Consider the following 17,711-nt stretch of genomic DNA (forward strand, 5'->3'; position numbering starts at 1 on the left):
CTCTCTGCCAACCAAGGGGAATTAAGGCAGAATAAACATAACATCACAATTCCCCTAAATTTGCAACTGGGAAATTGAGGAGAAAAACCTTTGTCCCTAATTAGATAAAGTTTTCAGGACTTCCCTGGTGGTCCAGTGGTTAGGACTCTATGCTTCCACTGCAGGTGGTGTGGATTCCATCTCTGATCAGGGAACTAAGATTTGGCATGCTGTCCAATGTGGCCAAAAAAAAATTTTTTTTTTCTTACAATACATTCTTTCTCTTACAGTCAGAGCCAATGTTAACACAGTTAACTAACCCTTGCATAAAAATCAGATACAACACATGAAAAATTTTAATAAAGATGATAGCATTTCAAACCTCTGACCCCCAGGCTCTGAAAGCTTTCTCCAGTCTTAAGGCATTCATGGCATAGGTTCCAAAATTGTCAATTCCCTCCTCCTGGCCTGCATTCATGATAGCGTCGTAAAGCGCTGCAGAATCTTCTCGTCTGTGGTACAGCTCCCAACCCAGCTCACCTGAAATGCACCCACAAGGCCCACACCAGAGTAAGAATGGCGATCACTAGGTCTAATGTGCATTAGCTAAATCACATCAACAAATGAGAGATTCCATTTCTGCAAAATAGACACTGTAGAATGATAAAAGCTCGGTTCCCAAAAAAGTTGCAACCAAGCCCCACTGCAAAGGAGCCTGCCGTAGGACAGATGTTCTGTGCCCAATACTGCCCCACACCCACACAGAGAGAACAGCATTTAAAACGACTCAGACAGACGGTGATTCAGGACTTAACCTTACCTCTCACCTTGGCTCCATAATGTTAAGTGAGGACTCAGCATGGCAAAGTTTATCAAGATAAGGGGTTCAAGGTTTAAACACCTCAACCCCCAGCTCCTTGGCCCCAAATCACGAAGCTTAAACATACAGGCCACGGATGACAATTATTCGAATGTGCCTCACTGGGGGATAGCCAGAGTCTCTAATGGCCCCCACCTCCTCCTTCTCCCTACTTGGTCATTTCATTCACCATTAGAACCACAGGCAAAAAAAAGAAGAAAATGAAACCCAGCTCAGAGTCTGCTTGTTTTGTATTTTGCTTACGTTTTATTCTGGTCGCCAGTTTTCCAAGGTTGGGGGGAGGGAGGATGGGGACAAGAGAAGCCTAGGGAAGAGCTCCAGCCTTTATACCGTGTGCTCGCCCTGTTCCCTGTGCGGAGGGCGGGGAACACCACCGGGACAGGAGCACCGTGGGCCCGAGTGAATGCTGGGCACCCAGCCCTCCTGTGAAGGGACAGGGAGTCTAGAGGAGCTTAGGAACGAGCCCAGAGAACCAGTGGGGAACTGCAGAGCATCCATTCATCCCTGTCTCTAGTACTTACTACATGCCATTAGGTGCCAAGGAAGACTTCTCTAATGCACTTAGAAAGAAAGATGAACAGCGGTAATGCTTTAAGGGCTGTGCCTAACACATTCAAGATGTTCTCTAAGGGAGACCATTTTGAATTCTCCCACATGGAATCAATCCTAAAGGAAATCAATCCTGAATATTCATTGAAGGACTGATGCTGAAGCTGGAGCTCCAATATTTTGGCCACCTGATGCGAAGAGCTGACTCATTAGAAAAGACCCTGATGCTGGGAAAGACTGAAGGCAGGAGAAGGGAGTGTCAGAAGACGAGATGGTTGGATGGCATCACCTACTCAATGAACATGAGTTTGAGCAAGCTCCAGGAGATGGTGAAGGACAGGGAAGCCTGGCTTGATACATGCAGTCCACAGGGTCCCAGTGTAGGCCACGACTGAGGAACTGAACAGCAACAGAGCAGAATCAGCTGGCCTGACTATTCTGTCATCCCTTCCAACTATCCCAACAACTGTCCTCTGCACTTTCTTACCTACCTTTCCGAATGGTAGGCAGCTAGCTATGGGCCTGGAACCACAACAGGAAGTCTGTGGAATGACTTTCTCAGACGCAGAGTGAATAAACAGAATTGTCAGGAGAGTTGAGCAGGAGAAATCTTCCTCCAGATTTACATTGAAGAGACTGAACATGTGTGTATGCACACATTTCCAGGTGCTTCTAAATTTTAGAGACTTACTCTAGGCTGTTTTCCAATTCTTACCAGTATAAGATATCCTGATAGCAGTGACAGGAATGTTGGAAACCTTTAAAGGCTTGGTTTGAAGAAACTTGAAAACGTTATCACTAAGATCATCAGAGGTCAGTTTCTGTAGGACCTTTCTTGAATATGGCCCTGCGATGCCAAGGACTCCAAGCTCATCAGTTATGTTTTTAATTTCAACATCACATCCACCTTTGATTGCCTCTTCTTCAATCCATCTGCATTTGAGATTCATAAACACTGTGTTAAATCTTGCTGGAATAACACATGTGGGTAACAGATTATTTCTCTGAAGATATACTGTGTGTCTAGAATTACCAGAAAATCCCTAGAGTGTCATTTCATATAATCAACCAATTTTTAAATTTGAGGAAACTGAGTCTCAGAAGTAGTAAATGATTCTTTTTAAGCTGCTGCTGCTAAGTCGCTTTAGTCGTGTCCGACTCTGTGAGACCCCATAGACAGCAGCCCACTAGGCTCCTCTGTCCCTGGGATTCTCCAGGCAAGAACACTGGAGTGGGCTGCCATTAAGCTTACATATATGTGGGTTGCCACCCACTTACAAATATGTGGGTGGTTTTTCACAGCACAGAAGGATCCTTCCATTTAAACAAGCTCTGCCGCAAAATTTTTTCAAACAGTGACGGCCCTATTACATTTAAACTAATGACTCCATCTTGGGAAGTTAATTTAAACCCAAATTTTCTCTAATACCCATACATAGAAGATGTAATTGTGTTGCTAAAGGTTAATAATGTGCCTGCCACCAGACACATGCTTGCTTTGACAATCACAAGGAGAAGATTAAAACTCTAAAGACTGGTTTCAGTTTCTGAGTCTTGATTGGAAGCCAGTTAGAGGGTTTGCTTATAATTTACTGAGAAGTCCCTGGAGCCACACAAATCTGTCATAAAATGATCAGCTGGACTGACACAAAGCTAAGTGACTAAGATGACTCCTAACATATCTTCGATAGGAGGATAGAATTTGCATCACCTTACAACTAGAGTGAGAGTCTGTTGGAGTAAGATGTTTATCAAACAACAATATTCCAAATATTTTTGAAATACTAAAGACAATATATTTTCCAGTAGACTAAATAGTAGACTGAAGATTCATGTGAAGGATAGCATTGGCAAATCAATGATTTCAACGCAGCGTTGGGCCAGAGAGCACAAAGTATGAATAAAATAAAAAAGAAGAAGAAAACCCTGGAGGCAACACACTAATGTGAGCCGAATGTGAGCATCAGAATCTATAAGACTGACTTGAGCAGGTCACTGTAACCCAAACTTCAGTTTCCTCACCTGAAAATGGGCACAATATATACCTTGCAGATAAACCTACTAAAAGAACTTATTGAGATAGTGTGCAAAAATGATTCTGACATATGAGTGATACCTAATAAATAGGAGTTAACATTATTAGAACCAGTAAACCCAGTGGTTTACTTTACCTTTGGGAGGGGGATGGTTATAGGGACCCTCACTTGAAGTAATTTCCTATAAAAGACATGAAATTTATTTAAAACAATAAGTTTTACAGATTTTAAGTTGTATTTTCAATTACTGATTATTAAAACCCACAAAACATAAGTACCCTTGGTGCAAGACTGGATCAGTTATAAGGCACATAGTTTTCTTAGGATGTGTACACTTACCTAAGATCATGAAGTTCTGACCCAGAACCAGTTACTAATAGGAACTCCCCAGGAGACTGGTGAGAGACAGTCAACTCAGCATATACTCGACCTTTTGGAGTTAACATGTGACTTATATTTGTAAAACCCACCTACAGAAATGAAGAAAATCTTATGTATCCTTTCAACGCCACATGGAAATAAAAACGTGGATGTCAACAGTGTAAGACATCTGAATTTTTTATATCAATTGTGTAGACTGTAAACCTAAACCCATTAATTTTGAAGTTTTCAGTTTAAATGATCATTATAATTACTGGTCAAAAAAATAACATTTCAACCAATCTGGGGGTTCCTATTGACACAATTAAACAAAGTCATATGATCCTTAGATAATAATTCAGTCAACAGAAATTTAAATTTGAAAATTAGCTAGAATGCCCTTCACTAGTTGAAGAATTCTCGTGTTCATACAGAAATCACTAGGTGAACTGAAATAACACATTGGTTTTTTGAAAATGAGGGGATAGAAAATTAAGCAGGCCAGGATCCTGAGCCTTGTACCTCTACCCCCATAATGTTATTTACCTTGGGAATAACATTTGCAAAGAGATAGTCCAACAATCTAATGGAGTCTTGGCCTTTGATGTTAAACTTGCCAAACGGTGACAGGTCAATCACCCCTACTCTTTGCATAACCTGTTGATACTCAGAGCCCACAGGCTCAAACCAGTTTGTGCGGCGAAAACTTGGCCTGAAACACAGTGTCACAAAACAAGTTATTTGTTTAAAAAAAAATCAGAATAAGAATATTTTTATAAGTTCTATGTGCTCAGTCATGTCTGATTCTTTGTGACCCCATGGACTGTAGCCCACCAGGTTCCTCTGTCCAAGGAATTTTCCAGGCAAGAATACTGGAATGGCTTGCCTCTCCAGATTCCTACTCCAGTGAATCTTCCTGACCCAGGGATCAAATGTGTGTCTCTTACATCTCCTGCATTGGCAACTGGATTCTTTATCACTGAGACACCTGGGAAGCCCTAACAAGCCCTACTTGTCTAGACATTTTCATTTGGGGGGAAAATGCCACCTGTTCTACCAGTCATACATATATATTGGAAACTGATTTTTTAAGTTACTCATCTATCCCTTGACCCATTTCACAGTGAATAAAGTATTAATTAACAAGAAAATAAGATGGGCTTTGTGGGCTCTCAGATTTGAAAAAGAGCTTAAAAGTCACCCAGTCTTTTAGTTGTCAACCTTGGTTACATATCAGAATCACCTGGGGGAGCATTTTAAAAATACTAACTTGGGGGACATAAATCAGAATATATGAGGGGTAGAGCTATCTTGTCTGATACTTCTCAAGTGTTTCTGTAAATACGTCACTTGCACATGTTACAGAATCTGATGCAGCAGGTCTGGGGAGGGCCCTAGATGCTGCCCTCTAACAAGCTCCCATGTGATGCTCATGCTGGCCACCTGGAGTAAGCAAGCATCTGGTCCAATATCTTCCGTTTTTAGACAAAAGGCACAAAGTGACTTCCGAGGCCTCTGTACTAGTTAATGACAGAGCGGGGCCCGGAGCAAAGGTCTACTGACTCATTATGCAGGGGCCTTTCTACTTTACAGAGTAGACTATTAATGTAGTATTTTAACTTCAGAGGAGGATATGTTTTCAGTGGTTTAATTATTAAAATAGTAGAAAAAACAAGCCAGGTTCAAATAGTACAACATGAAGAATAGATCTGGCATTTATCTGGGTCACTTAGAAAAACAACCAAGCCAGTATTTTGTCCCCAGGTGATCTCCACTGGCTGACTACAGAGTACGAATTCATTAATCAATAATTGGCCCACTACTATACTTTGGACCATTTAGGTCTGATCATAAAGTAGACATCAAAATCTGCTTAAATAAGCAGAGTAACAGTCAAAAAAAGGTAACAACTTGAAAACTTGCTTTCTCTTGGTTTGTGTCTTCTCATGAGAAAAAAGTATGTAATCATTATTCATCCTAAATACTAATCCTTGAATATGTAATTCAAGCACTATGTCAACAACTTTAGAGAAAATCAGAGAATTATTTCAGTTATATGCTTTATGTTTTAGCTTAACCTAAAATAGTAAGTAAATGACCTTTTCCCCTAATTTATCAACAGTGTATGTAATTCATTGCACACGCATTAGAAAGCAGTAGCTTTCAGCTATTCCCTTATAAACAGAAAATCCATATTTCCATACTGTTTCCATACTATGTGATTTGACCAGGCATCTTAAATCAAGGTAAACCTTTAAAAAGCCAGATAAAGGGGATTTGGAGAGGGTGGGGAAGGTTCCTCTGGGCAATTGGAAAATTCCAAGAAAGGGCTTCACTTGGGCTGATTGTAGGTTTCTTGAGGCCACATGGGTCCTTAACGTGGGCCAGTGAGGCCTCCACTGCACAGAAATTATTTTTATGGAAAAAGGCTCAATGCTGTTTGGAACAGGGTAGAGTGAAGGGGTGAGAGAAGGATATGGTGCTTCTCTGGGGTCCCTCCATCCCACTCCCAGAGTTCATTCTGCATTCAGAACCACAGGTAGGCTAAGTCACTCATTTACCTGTACCCAGGGGTCCTGGCCTGGTTTGTAGAGCCAGTGTGGGGGATATGGTGCTTCTCTAGAGTCCCTTCATCCTACTCCCAAAGTTCACTCTGCAGTCACAGCCACGGGTAGGTTAAACCACTCATTTACCTGTACCCAGGGTCCTGGCCTGGTTTGTAGAACCAGTGTGGCTGCTCCCAGCCTGCATGGAACCCCATGGAACACTTAGACTCCAGGGTTTTATAAAGCCCACTGACTCGCTGAGTTGGCCTCCCAGCAAATCGTTCTTCTTTAGGATAACCAACTGAAAAAGGAAAACCCATACTCTAAATAGCATAGAACCAAAACTACAAAATATTCTGAAGGGATTCAGAAAATGGAAAACACAGTACTCAAAATCCAGAAGCTATATGTATGCAGATATATATACACATATATATACACATAGCATATATGTAAAATAAACATATAAGCTTAATATATAAGCATATAATAATACATATTAAATTTATATTTTCAAGAAACCAAAACCATCATTCAAAATGATCACCAAAGGTAAAGTAAAAATAGATTTAAAAGTTAAAATCACTGATGCATTCCTCACATTAAAGATATATATTCACATAGATTCTTTTTTTGTTTTAGAAGCATATGCTTTTTAGACTCCCTAACCATTCCCCAACGATGCATAGAATAAAAAGCACCTAAGCTCAGAGGTGCTGTAAGTCAATTCTGAACACACTTCACAGACAGTAGTGAGTTTGCACCTCACCGATGTTGTTGAATCCATACGACTCCCTCGCTTTGGCCTCGGTATACTCAGTAGTCGTCCATTTGCCATAGCGATTGGGATCCAGTTCTATCAGATCGAACGGCGGTTCTCCATGCAGGATCCAATCACTGAGATATTTCCCAACCCCACCAGCATGGATTATGCCGTATCTTTCAAATATAGAAATAAATACCCTGTTATTAACACATATTACTTTCCAGCAATGAAACATGACCAAATATTTCACAAGGCCTCAAAGCTGGAGTGTTCTATGCTATTCAGAACACACAATCAACATAATCTTTATACTATCATCTTTTTCCAAAAAAAAAAATGTTTAAGCATCCAAATTAAATGTGCCTGACTTGATAACTAGTTAGTTTCCACAGTTTCAAGAGCTGCATATCTGCAGAATAGCCTATGACTCCTAGCTAGTAAGGATCTTGCTCTAGAAAAATAGAGGTAAGGAAGCACACAGGCAGATGTGGTCGGTACCTTATCTTGAGCTATGATTATTCTCGCTAATAAGAATCTTGCAAGAGAAATATGTGCACTCTGGTGTGGCACACCCATCCCTTCTCAGACTCAGTTTAGTTTAGGTCCCTTTAGCAGCAATCTCTGTACAAGGACTTGGGCCATTATCATAGGCATACAGACAAAGAGACAGTCACCCAAGGACTTGTGGGGAGGAAGGGGAGAAACAATGGCTCCTGTATTTTGCAACCAATGAGTCACTCGGTGTGGAGGATTAGCTTGTTTCTATATCCACATGAAGACACTTTAAAACCAAAACCATGGGCTTCCCTGGTGGCTCAGTGGTGAGGAATCCACCTGCCAATGCAGGAGATACAGGTTCGATCCCTGATCTGGGAAGCAACTAAGAGCAGGGAGCATGCCTGCAGATCTTATGCAGAGCTGAAGAGCGATTAAGCCCATGGGGTGATTCAGGAGGTAAAGAATCCTCCTGCAAAGGGGGAGATCTGGGTTTGATCCCTGGGTTGGGAAGATCCCCTGGAGGAAGGCATGGCAACCTACTGCAGTATTCTTGCCTGGAAAATCCCCATGGACAGAGGAGCCATGGGATTGCAAAGAGTTAGACACGCCTGAGTGATTAAGCACAGAACAGCATAGCCACAGCTATTGAGCCTGTGCTCTAGAGCCTGAAGCTGCAACTACTGAAGCCTGCGTGCCCTAGAGCCCACGCTCCTCAACAAGAGAAGCACCACAATGAGAAACCTGTGCACCACAACTAGAGAGCAGCCTCCACCTGCTGCAACTAGAGAAAAAGCCCGTGTGCAATGAAGACCCAGCACAGTCAAAATTAAATGAATAATTATTTTTTAAAAGACCAAGAACATAACTGGCAAATAATTTTATATCAGATGGAGTAATTGGGGTTTAATGTCACCCATGTGAGGTTCTACCCACTCACTCTTGTGGGTAAAGTCTTGGGTGGTTCATCTGTGGTTTAAGTCAAGAGAAGCTTTCAAGGAGTTGGGTGAGCAGGTAGTCATGGGGGGAGGACTAGGAGCAAAAAGGAGCCACATGAGCAAACGTGAAAATGCAAGAAATTCTAGTACCCCAGATGACACCTACTTAGCCAGCACTGAAGCTTTTAAAAACATGGGAGGAACTTAGCAAAGACTGGAAATGCTAACTACCTTTTTCTACAACAAGATGCCAATTTTACTATTTTATAAAAATGATTTACATAATTTGTAATAATGATATATTTGCTTGTATTTGTTATAGGGACATTTCTCAAGCAGGATAAAAAGATAGCAATTTATACTTCTCTAGATAATTTTGAAAAGAGACATGGCTCATCCAAATCACCCACAAACAATCTCACTAAGTATCAAGAAAGCAAAACAAATTAAATATATGCTTAAAATAATTATGAACTATTTGCATAAAATGTTTACTCACTTAAGCAGTTCCAGTGCGTGATTACAACTGTTACCATTTTTGAGAGCTAGAGATACTGTTTACAAGACTTGAAACTATATAAAGTTCTTTTGGCATTCACTGAGAGCTTACCATTTACCAGGCATTGTTTCCCTCTAACATCTACCAGCTGATTTATGCTTTAGCAACTCTATTTTACCAGTGAGAAAACCAACCTGCACACAGGAGTTAAATAAGGTCATTACACTACAACAAAGTGCAGATTAAGGCTACAAACTCAGTCATCTGACCCCAGTATACACTCTGTTATTGGACTTTACTTCTTTAATGGTTATTACTTCTTTTTTCTGCCAAGATACACATAGCAGAATTTATATCCTTGGCAGACTCCTTGGGCATAGCCAGGTTGTGCTTTGGTTTCGCGTGGACTCACTACCAGACCATCATGTTCTTTATCTTTCAACAATGCATATGAGTAAATAAAGAGGGCAGAGTGCTGTTACTTGAGGCTAATCCTGAGTACAATCTGTTTATTTTTATGTTAAAATGTGTTTTTTTTAAAAACTTCAAACTTTTTATTTTATACTGGGGTATAGCTGGTTAACAATGTTGTGATAGTTTCAAGTGGACAGCGAAGGGACTCAGTCATACATATATATGTATCCATTCTCCCCCAGATCCCCTCCTATCCAATCTGGCACATAACACTGAGCAGAGTTCCATGTGCTATAGAGTACGTGCGTGTTCATTATGCATTTTAAACATAGCAAAAAAGAAATTTCCACAAACTTTAGCCCTATAACTAATATTAACTTATATGTAAAATCTCATACAACACATCTATTGAGGTGGATGAAGCGTCTATTGAGAGCCCCTGGTGGAGTGGTTGAGAGTGAAGAGCTCAAAGTAAGAGGCATCTGAGTGTAATTCTGAAAGGTTCTGCCACTACCCGTCGTGTGGCCTTGAAGCTGTGTAACCATCCTGAGCTTTAGTCTCCTCACATGCACACTTTATGATGCTGGTGGAGAATTAATCGACGTGGCATTTAAAGCATAGAGCAGGCATACACATGGAGGCTTTGGGTCCTTGTATAACCAACAACAGAGTATGCCTCTGCCCAGTGGGTAAGATTTTCATAAGGAAGTAATGTATAACATGGAAGTGAAAGGGAACTCGATGAGGAGAGAAGAGTTAGGCTTCTATGTCTAGCATTTATCTGCAGAACCCATTATTACATGGCCCAGCTGCTATGCCTTCTGAGTGTTTGTGTCTGCTTTTTTATGATAACTGTTAAACTGTCAGGCGTTACAACTTACAGCACTCTCCTGTCTTTAAATTTGCTGTTTGTAATCTGTTCTAAGCCAAGATAACTAGATTCAGTTCAGAACAACTCATTAAACATCTGGGAAGCACTGTGTTAGTCAACTAGAAGCAGGAGAACTTGCTATATTTGGGACAAAAGTAAAACAGCTTTGACTAGGGTAATGAAAATGAGCACTGACATATCTGTAGACAGTTTGCAAATACCTATTCTTTGAACTAGAATAACAGACAATACTGAAATGTGATCTCTGGGCCCCTCTCCAGACTACTGAATCAGAATCTACAGGAGGGGGTTGTATGGGAATATGCTTGCTTGTTGGTTTTCCAATTCAACACATGTTTCATGGATTCTAAAGATAAATAATAGGAATTTCATAGGTAAGATGCAAAGGAGAATGAATCACATGCAACTAAGAACAGAGTTGAGATTTTGCTTTTTAACAAGGCTGGTGGCTCAGTGGTAAAGAGCCCGCCTGCAATGCAGGAGACTCAGGTTTGATCCCTGGGTTAGGAAGAGCTCCTGGAGAAGGGAATGGCCGTCCACTCCAGTATTCTTGCCTGGAGAATCCCATGGACAGAGGAGCCTGGCAGGCTACAGTCCACGGGGTCACAAAGAGTCAGACACAACTGAGTGACTCAACAACAACAGATGATTTTGGTGCTCGGCCACATATATGGAAACCACTGACCTTCAGAACCACGGACTGGATCCCTGGTATAAGCTGGCAGGGGCAGTCGACGTAAAGCATTCCACCGTGTTTCATGAGAACTATTTCAGCAATCTCAACTTTTAAATAACAAAAATGTCTTTTGGGGTTAGGCCAGAGAGAGTGAGGCACTTTGATCCGACCCTACCTGTAGTCCTTCCATTCACCCCACAGCGTCTACAACCTGGGGAAACTACTCAGGACAATCAGAGCTGGATGCCAGCATCAAACCCACACAAGCAGATATGTCTAGGTGATAAGTAACTAGTGATCTAAAGAAAGCAACTTCCTAATTACCTTAGTAATAGGTGTTCTATTAAAGTATAAATATCATGAGACCAGATATCCTGTCTGTTTATTCATAGATAAAGAACAATGACCCACAAAACGTATTGACTAAATCAATACAGGTTTGATCACTGAATACAGTGATTCAGTTAATTTCAGGATCAAAAAATAAAATAAAATATTTAGGAATAAATTTAGCAAAAGAAGTGCAAAACTTACACTCTGATAACTACAAATCATTGTTGAAAGAAATTTTAAAAGTCCTAAACAAATGGGCTTCCCTGGTAGCTCAGCTGGTAAAGAATCCAGAGATCTGGGTTTGATTCCTCGGTTGGTAAGAGCCTCTGGAGGAGGGCATGGCAACCCACTCCAGTATTCTTGCCTGGAGAATCTCCATGGATAGAGGAGCCTAGCGGGCTACAGTCCATGGGGTCACAAAGAGTCTGACACAACTGAGTGACTAAGCACACATACAGCACACAAACAAATGGAAGACATCCCTTGTGTGTGAATCATAAGACTCAACACTGTTAAGATGGCAGTACTCCCCACGCTGATCTACAAAAATGCAATCCCTATGGAAATCCTAGGGGTTTCTTTAGAGATATTGACAAGCTGGTCCTAAATTTTACACAAAAATATAAGAAGCCCAAATAGATAAAACAAAACTGAATAAGAATAAAGTTGGAAGAGTCACACTTCCCAGTTTCAGAACTTAGTGAAAAACTACCATAATCAAGGCAGCATGGTACTGGCCTAAGAATAGACACACACACTAATGGAATAAAATTGAAAGTCCAGGAATAAATCCATACTTATATGGCAAACTGATTTTTTACAAGGATGCTGTGGGACAATAAAAAAATAAATATTTGGCCTCTGTCCTCAGTTCCTGGCATAGAGCTCCTAAAACTTTTGGAATTTATATTCTTTTGTATGCTATGCTAACAGTTGGCTCCATGGAGAGGGGGCAGGGGAACCAGAAGGCTTCAGAATAGAGGCTGGTCACCAGAAGTTCAATCACGAGCGATCAATGGTTTTAATCCATTGTGCCTATGTAATGAAGCTTCCACAACAACTTCTAAACCACAGGGTTCAAAGAGCCTGTGGGTTGGTGAATCCACTGAAGTGCTAGGAAGATGATGCACCAGAGAGGCTCATGAAAGCTCTGCAGAAGATCCTCCCTCCCAGACTGTGCCCTGCGAGCCTCTTCCATATGCACTGTTCCTGGGTTGCATTCTGTAGAATAAGCAGGTAAAACTAAGCAAGTTTTTCTTGAGTTCTGTGAGTCATTCTAGTGAATTATCAAAACTGAGGAGGGGTTTTAGGAACCTCCAAATCTATAGCCATTCATTCAGAAGGACAGGTGATCCCTGGAAGTGGAAACGGGCATCTGAAGTGAGGATGGTTCTGTGAGACTGAGTCCTTAACTAGTGGGGTCTGCACTCTGAGAGTGAGCGGCAGATTTGAATTGAAACTGTTGGACACTCGGTGTCAGAGAACTGGAGAACTACAGGGTGGTGTCAGAAGTGGCATCAGAAAAAAAGACATCACAGATGCCAACGCTATTTAGTGAGCAAAGAGCAGTCTTTCAACAAGTGATGCTGGGACAGTTGACTATCCTCAAAAGAATCAAGCTGCATACCTACTTCACAGCACATACAAAAATTAACTCAAGTTGATTAAAGACCTAAATGTAAGTGTTAAAACTATAAAACCCTTAGAAGAAACTAAAGGTATAAATCTTCATTAACTTGGATTAAACAATAGTTTCTTATATATGATATCAAAACTACATTAAAAAAAAGAAACACACACATTTTGGACTTCATGGAAATTAAGAATTTTGTGCTTCAGTGGATATCATCAAGAAAATTAAACAACCCACAGAATGGGGAGAATTTTGCAAATCATGTATTAGATAAGGGTCTTATATCAAGAATAAAGAACTTTTACAACTTAACAATAAAAAGACTAATAATCTAATTTCTTAAATGGGTGAAGTATACAAACAGACATTTCTCCAAAGAAGATATACGGGGGATGCACAAAAGAAACACTCCCACATGCACAGGCCTACGTATTGACTCCATAGGTGATTCCCTAGGCTCCCAGTCCCATTAACCTTCCAGATTCATAGCTCCCTCTGGTTTTCTACCTCTGGATGTTCTGAAGACTTAAACTTAACACTGTCAAAAATTCAACTCATTATCTTCCCGGTTGTTGCTTCCTTTGACCTCAGCAACTACAGGAGTAAGCTGGAAAGGTTGCCATCATTTGCCCGTTTTCTCTCTCCTTAAGACCTAATGCAATCTGTCACCAAATCTAAGTAATTTTGTTTCCTATCTCTCAGTCCCCACTGCTGCGTCCTTAGTTGAGACCCCAACCTCTCTGTTGTCCTAGAAGAACAGCACCCCAACCAGGCTGGTGCCTCTGATCAGACTTCCTGCCTTTTCTCAGCTATAGCCCAGTGCCCAGCAGTAGACCTGGCACAAAGCTGGCCCATCACCAAACATCAGTTGAATAAATGGCCAAACAAAATGGGGAAGGAAAATAGACTATTAGGAACTGTGATATGACAGTAGAATAGGCTTGACATTAATATTCACCAAATTAATGGGACAAATGTTAGAGATGAGAAATCAAATGGGTAATGGAACCATAAATAGTAAGTAGCTTGAGTAATCATAAGGAAACAAATCATGTTGAACAAATATGAATTATGGTGAAAACTGCAACAGATATATTACACATTTGATATTTTAAATTATCTTTGTCATATTGTGTTATGAAAACATCCATGTAAAAGTGGGGCAGATTCATTTATCTGAACATTCACAGCATGAAAGGAGACATAAATAATGGAAATGGCAAGAAATAAGCAAAGAGAAAATTCCAGGAAATCACTGCCCTTCTGTGAACAAATCTGTCAAACCTATACAAGTCAAAGTTTTAAGACTGAAAATTTTTTTCCTTTCATGTCATTGCTCATGAAAGGGAGAAAACTCTCTGCCTCTCCCTCGTTTTCCATTTTTGGCCTGAGATTATGGGGCAAGACTTCTCTAAAATATGTAACTCTATAATAAATGTTGAACTACATAGAGATACTCACCCAAAACCTATAGCCACCCAGTAGTTTCGGACCCCCTGATGGGGCCCCACCATAGGCAGAATGTCAGGAGAGTAGGTGATGGGACCATTGACGATATTGATGATGTCAGCCTTTTTCAAGACTGGAACCATGTCCATGGCAGCTTCAACGTGCTCCATGATTCGGTCTAGATCAGACTCAAAGAGCTCCTTTCCAAAACCTGAAAAGAAATGCCAGTGTTCGGACAGAGAAGTGGAAATATCGTGTGACATCCCTAACATGTGGAATCTAAAAAGAAATGATACAAATGAACTTACTGACAAAACAGAAACAGACTCAGAGACTTAGAGAAGGAACTTACGGTTGCCGGGATCAGGGGGCGGGGGGAAGGGGCAGTTAGGGGGTTTGGGATGCACGTGTACACACTGCCATATTTCAAGTGGATAACCGACAAGGACCTACTTACTGGTCAGCACAGGGAACACTGCTCAATGTTACGTGGCCTCCTGGATGGGAAGGGAGCGTGGGGAAGAGTGGATACATGTATATGTCTGTCTGAGTCCCTGTGCTGTCCACCTCAAGCTATCACAATATTGTTTCCAGCTAGACCCCAGTACAAAATAAAAAGTTTAAAAAAAAGAAATGTCATTGCGGTGAGGATACCACACCTGTCCTGGCATGTGTTCCAAAGTGACTTAAATCCCTGAATCCAAGCTAACATTTAAAGATGGCCTATAAGGAAGTTACTTTTCTTTTTTCTTTTAAAATTCTATACTTAATATTCACTATCACCAGATGAGTATTGTTATATTACAATATTATATACTGAGAATAATAATGTTATTTCTTGAAATATTAAATCATGAAAGGTAACCTTTATAATATAAAATTTTATTCATATTAGCAGTTTCCAGTATTTAATCTGATCACAATTTTAAAAATCAACAATAATAACTTGGTTTGTCAAGAGAGATCTTTTATCCTTCAGTTAACTATAAAATTCTGTTTCATCCTCTCAGGTGAGGGCAAATGGGAGTTTATAAAGTCGTTTCAGGACACTGGGGATAAATGGAAAACCACTTTAAGATCCAAATGGTGGATTCTAGATCCCTTTTAGTTCTCAGCGGGGCCTCCCTTGTGGCTCAGAGGTTAAAGCATCTGCCTGCAATGCGGGAGACCTGGTTCAATCCCTAGGTGGGGAAGATCCCCTGGAGCAGGAAATGGCAACCCACTCCAGTATTCTTGACTGGAGAATCCCATGGGCGGAGGAGCCTGGTGGGCTACAGTCCACGGGGTCGCAAAAAGTCGGACACAACTGAGCGACTTCACTTCACTTCACTTTAGCTCTCAGCAGGGAAGGAATGGCAAGTAGGCCTCATTCTTCAAGCCTTCTCCCATCCACACACCGAGGACTAGAATACTGTGAGAAGTCAAGACCTTGGAACACAGTCATCTCCTCCGGCGTGAAGGGCGCGGTGACTGAGGGCAGGGCCACAGATGAGCTGCTAAAAGAATGTCTCCACCCGTACTGGGGGTGTTCCCACACAACAGCCAGCCAGCCCCTTCTTGCTCCTCTGTGGACGGTATGCTGGGTCAGGGAGGCCTGCAGATCACGGGGCTTAGCCCCGAGCCTGTGGGCACCCAGGGCCAGCCAACAGTCTGGCTCTTCCTCCAACCAGAGTTGTTTAAATATTTGTTCAACCTTTGTGTGGAGGAGAGGCTGCCAGCACAGGGGAAGGACCTAGGGGTGGGCCCCCAGGGGGCAGTGCAGCCCTCCCTCTGGGATCGGAGCTGCTCCCCTCAGGCCCAAACCTGCAGAGCCCCCTCCGCAAAGCCAAGCCCTTAACTGGCTGGCCTGACGTCTGTGGAAGCTGGTTTACCGTGTGCAGTAACTGGGCAAAGATGTTCTCTGAAGACTAGGAGGGAGGGATTCACTCTGTAGCCCAAGCAGCTTATCAAAGTATAATTCCAGAAAGCATTCCACCTGCATTTCTTCATATTCTCTATAATATTTGTGTGCCGATGACATTTTAGCTCCTTCTATAGATTAAAACCCAAGATACCTCCTTAGGTGACCCAATCCTTCATCTGGCTTTGTAGAAAAGTTTCATGAAAATAATTTTTTAAAAATAAAAGTAGTGCTCGCTTCGGCAGCACATATACTAAAAATTGGAACAATACAGAGAAGATTAGCATGGCCCCTGCACAAGGATGACACGCAAATTCGTGAAGCGTTCCATATTTTTAAATGTAAGACCAGAAACTATAAAACTCCTAGAGGAGAACATAGGCAAAACACTCTCCGACATAAATCACAGCAGGATCCTCTATGACCCACATCCCAGAATTTTAGAAACAAAAGCAAAAATAAACAAATGGGACCTAATGAAACTTAAAAGCTTTTGCATAACAAAGGATACTATAAGTAAGGTGAAAAGACAGCCCTCAGATTGGGAGAAAATAATAGCAAATGAAGCAACAGACAAAGGATTAATCTCAAATATATACAAGCAACTCCTCCAGCTCAACTCCAGAAAAATAAATGACCCAATCAAAAAATGGGCCAAAGAACTAAACAGACATTTCTCCAAGGAAGACATACGGATGGCAAAAAAACACATGAAAAGATGCTCAACATCACTCATTATCAGAGAAATGCAAATCAAAACCACAATGAGGTACCATTATACACCAGTCAGGATGGCTGCTATCCAAAAGTCTACAAGCAATAAATGCTGGAGAGGGTGTGGAGAAAAGGGAACCCTCTTACACTGTTGGTGGGAATGCAAATTAGTACAGCCACTATGGAAAACAGCGTGGAGATTCCTTAAAAAGCTGGAAATAGATCTGCCATATGACCCAGCAATACCACTTCTAGGCATACACACTGAGGAAACCAGATCCGAAAGAGACACGTGCACCCCAATGTTCATCGCAGCACTGTTTATAATAGCCAGGTCATGGAAGCAACCTAGATGCCCATCAGCAGACGAATGGATGAGGAAGCTGTGGTACATATACACCATGGAATATTACTCAGCCATCAAAAAGAATTCATTTGAATCAGTTCTAATGAGATGGGTGAAACTGGAACCCATTATACAGAGCGAAGTAAGCCAGAAAGATAAAGACCATTACAGTATACTAACACATATATATGGAATTTAGAAAGATGGTAACGATAACCTTATATGCAAAAAAAGAAAAAATAGACTCAGATGTATAGAACAGACTTGTGGACTCTGTGGGAGAAGGCGAGGGCAGGATGTGTCAAG

The 17,711-nt window shown here is 41.3% G+C and overlaps 1 protein-coding gene and 1 non-coding gene across 9 annotated transcripts in view; one reads left to right on the plus strand and one right to left on the minus strand.

The window, feature by feature from the left end:
- Positions 1–17,711, minus strand: part of DMGDH (dimethylglycine dehydrogenase) — a 74,348-nt gene that overhangs the window by 33,230 nt on the left and 23,407 nt on the right. For 7 of the 8 annotated variants that reach the window (XM_070468593.1, XM_070468591.1, XM_070468589.1 and 4 more), the window contains 7 exons: positions 14,458–14,656; positions 7,120–7,289; positions 6,498–6,651; positions 4,351–4,516; positions 3,784–3,914; positions 2,124–2,341; positions 362–519 (listed from right to left, as the gene is read on the minus strand). In XM_070468593.1, coding sequence (XP_070324694.1) covers positions 362–519; positions 2,124–2,341; positions 3,784–3,914; positions 4,351–4,516; positions 6,498–6,651; positions 7,120–7,289; positions 14,458–14,656 — 1,196 coding nt within the window. The remainder of the gene's footprint in view (positions 1–361; positions 520–2,123; positions 2,342–3,783; positions 3,915–4,350; positions 4,517–6,497; positions 6,652–7,119; positions 7,290–14,457; positions 14,657–17,711) is intronic. The other variant, XM_070468595.1, reaches the window with a different exon arrangement.
- Positions 16,575–16,682, plus strand: LOC139035840 (U6 spliceosomal RNA). Its single transcript, XR_011488544.1, has one exon. It is a non-coding gene; the product is annotated as a U6 spliceosomal RNA (small nuclear RNA).

Source organism: Odocoileus virginianus, chromosome 6, assembly GCF_023699985.2.
Source record: "Odocoileus virginianus isolate 20LAN1187 ecotype Illinois chromosome 6, Ovbor_1.2, whole genome shotgun sequence".
Classification (NCBI taxonomy): domain Eukaryota; kingdom Metazoa; phylum Chordata; class Mammalia; order Artiodactyla; family Cervidae; genus Odocoileus; species Odocoileus virginianus.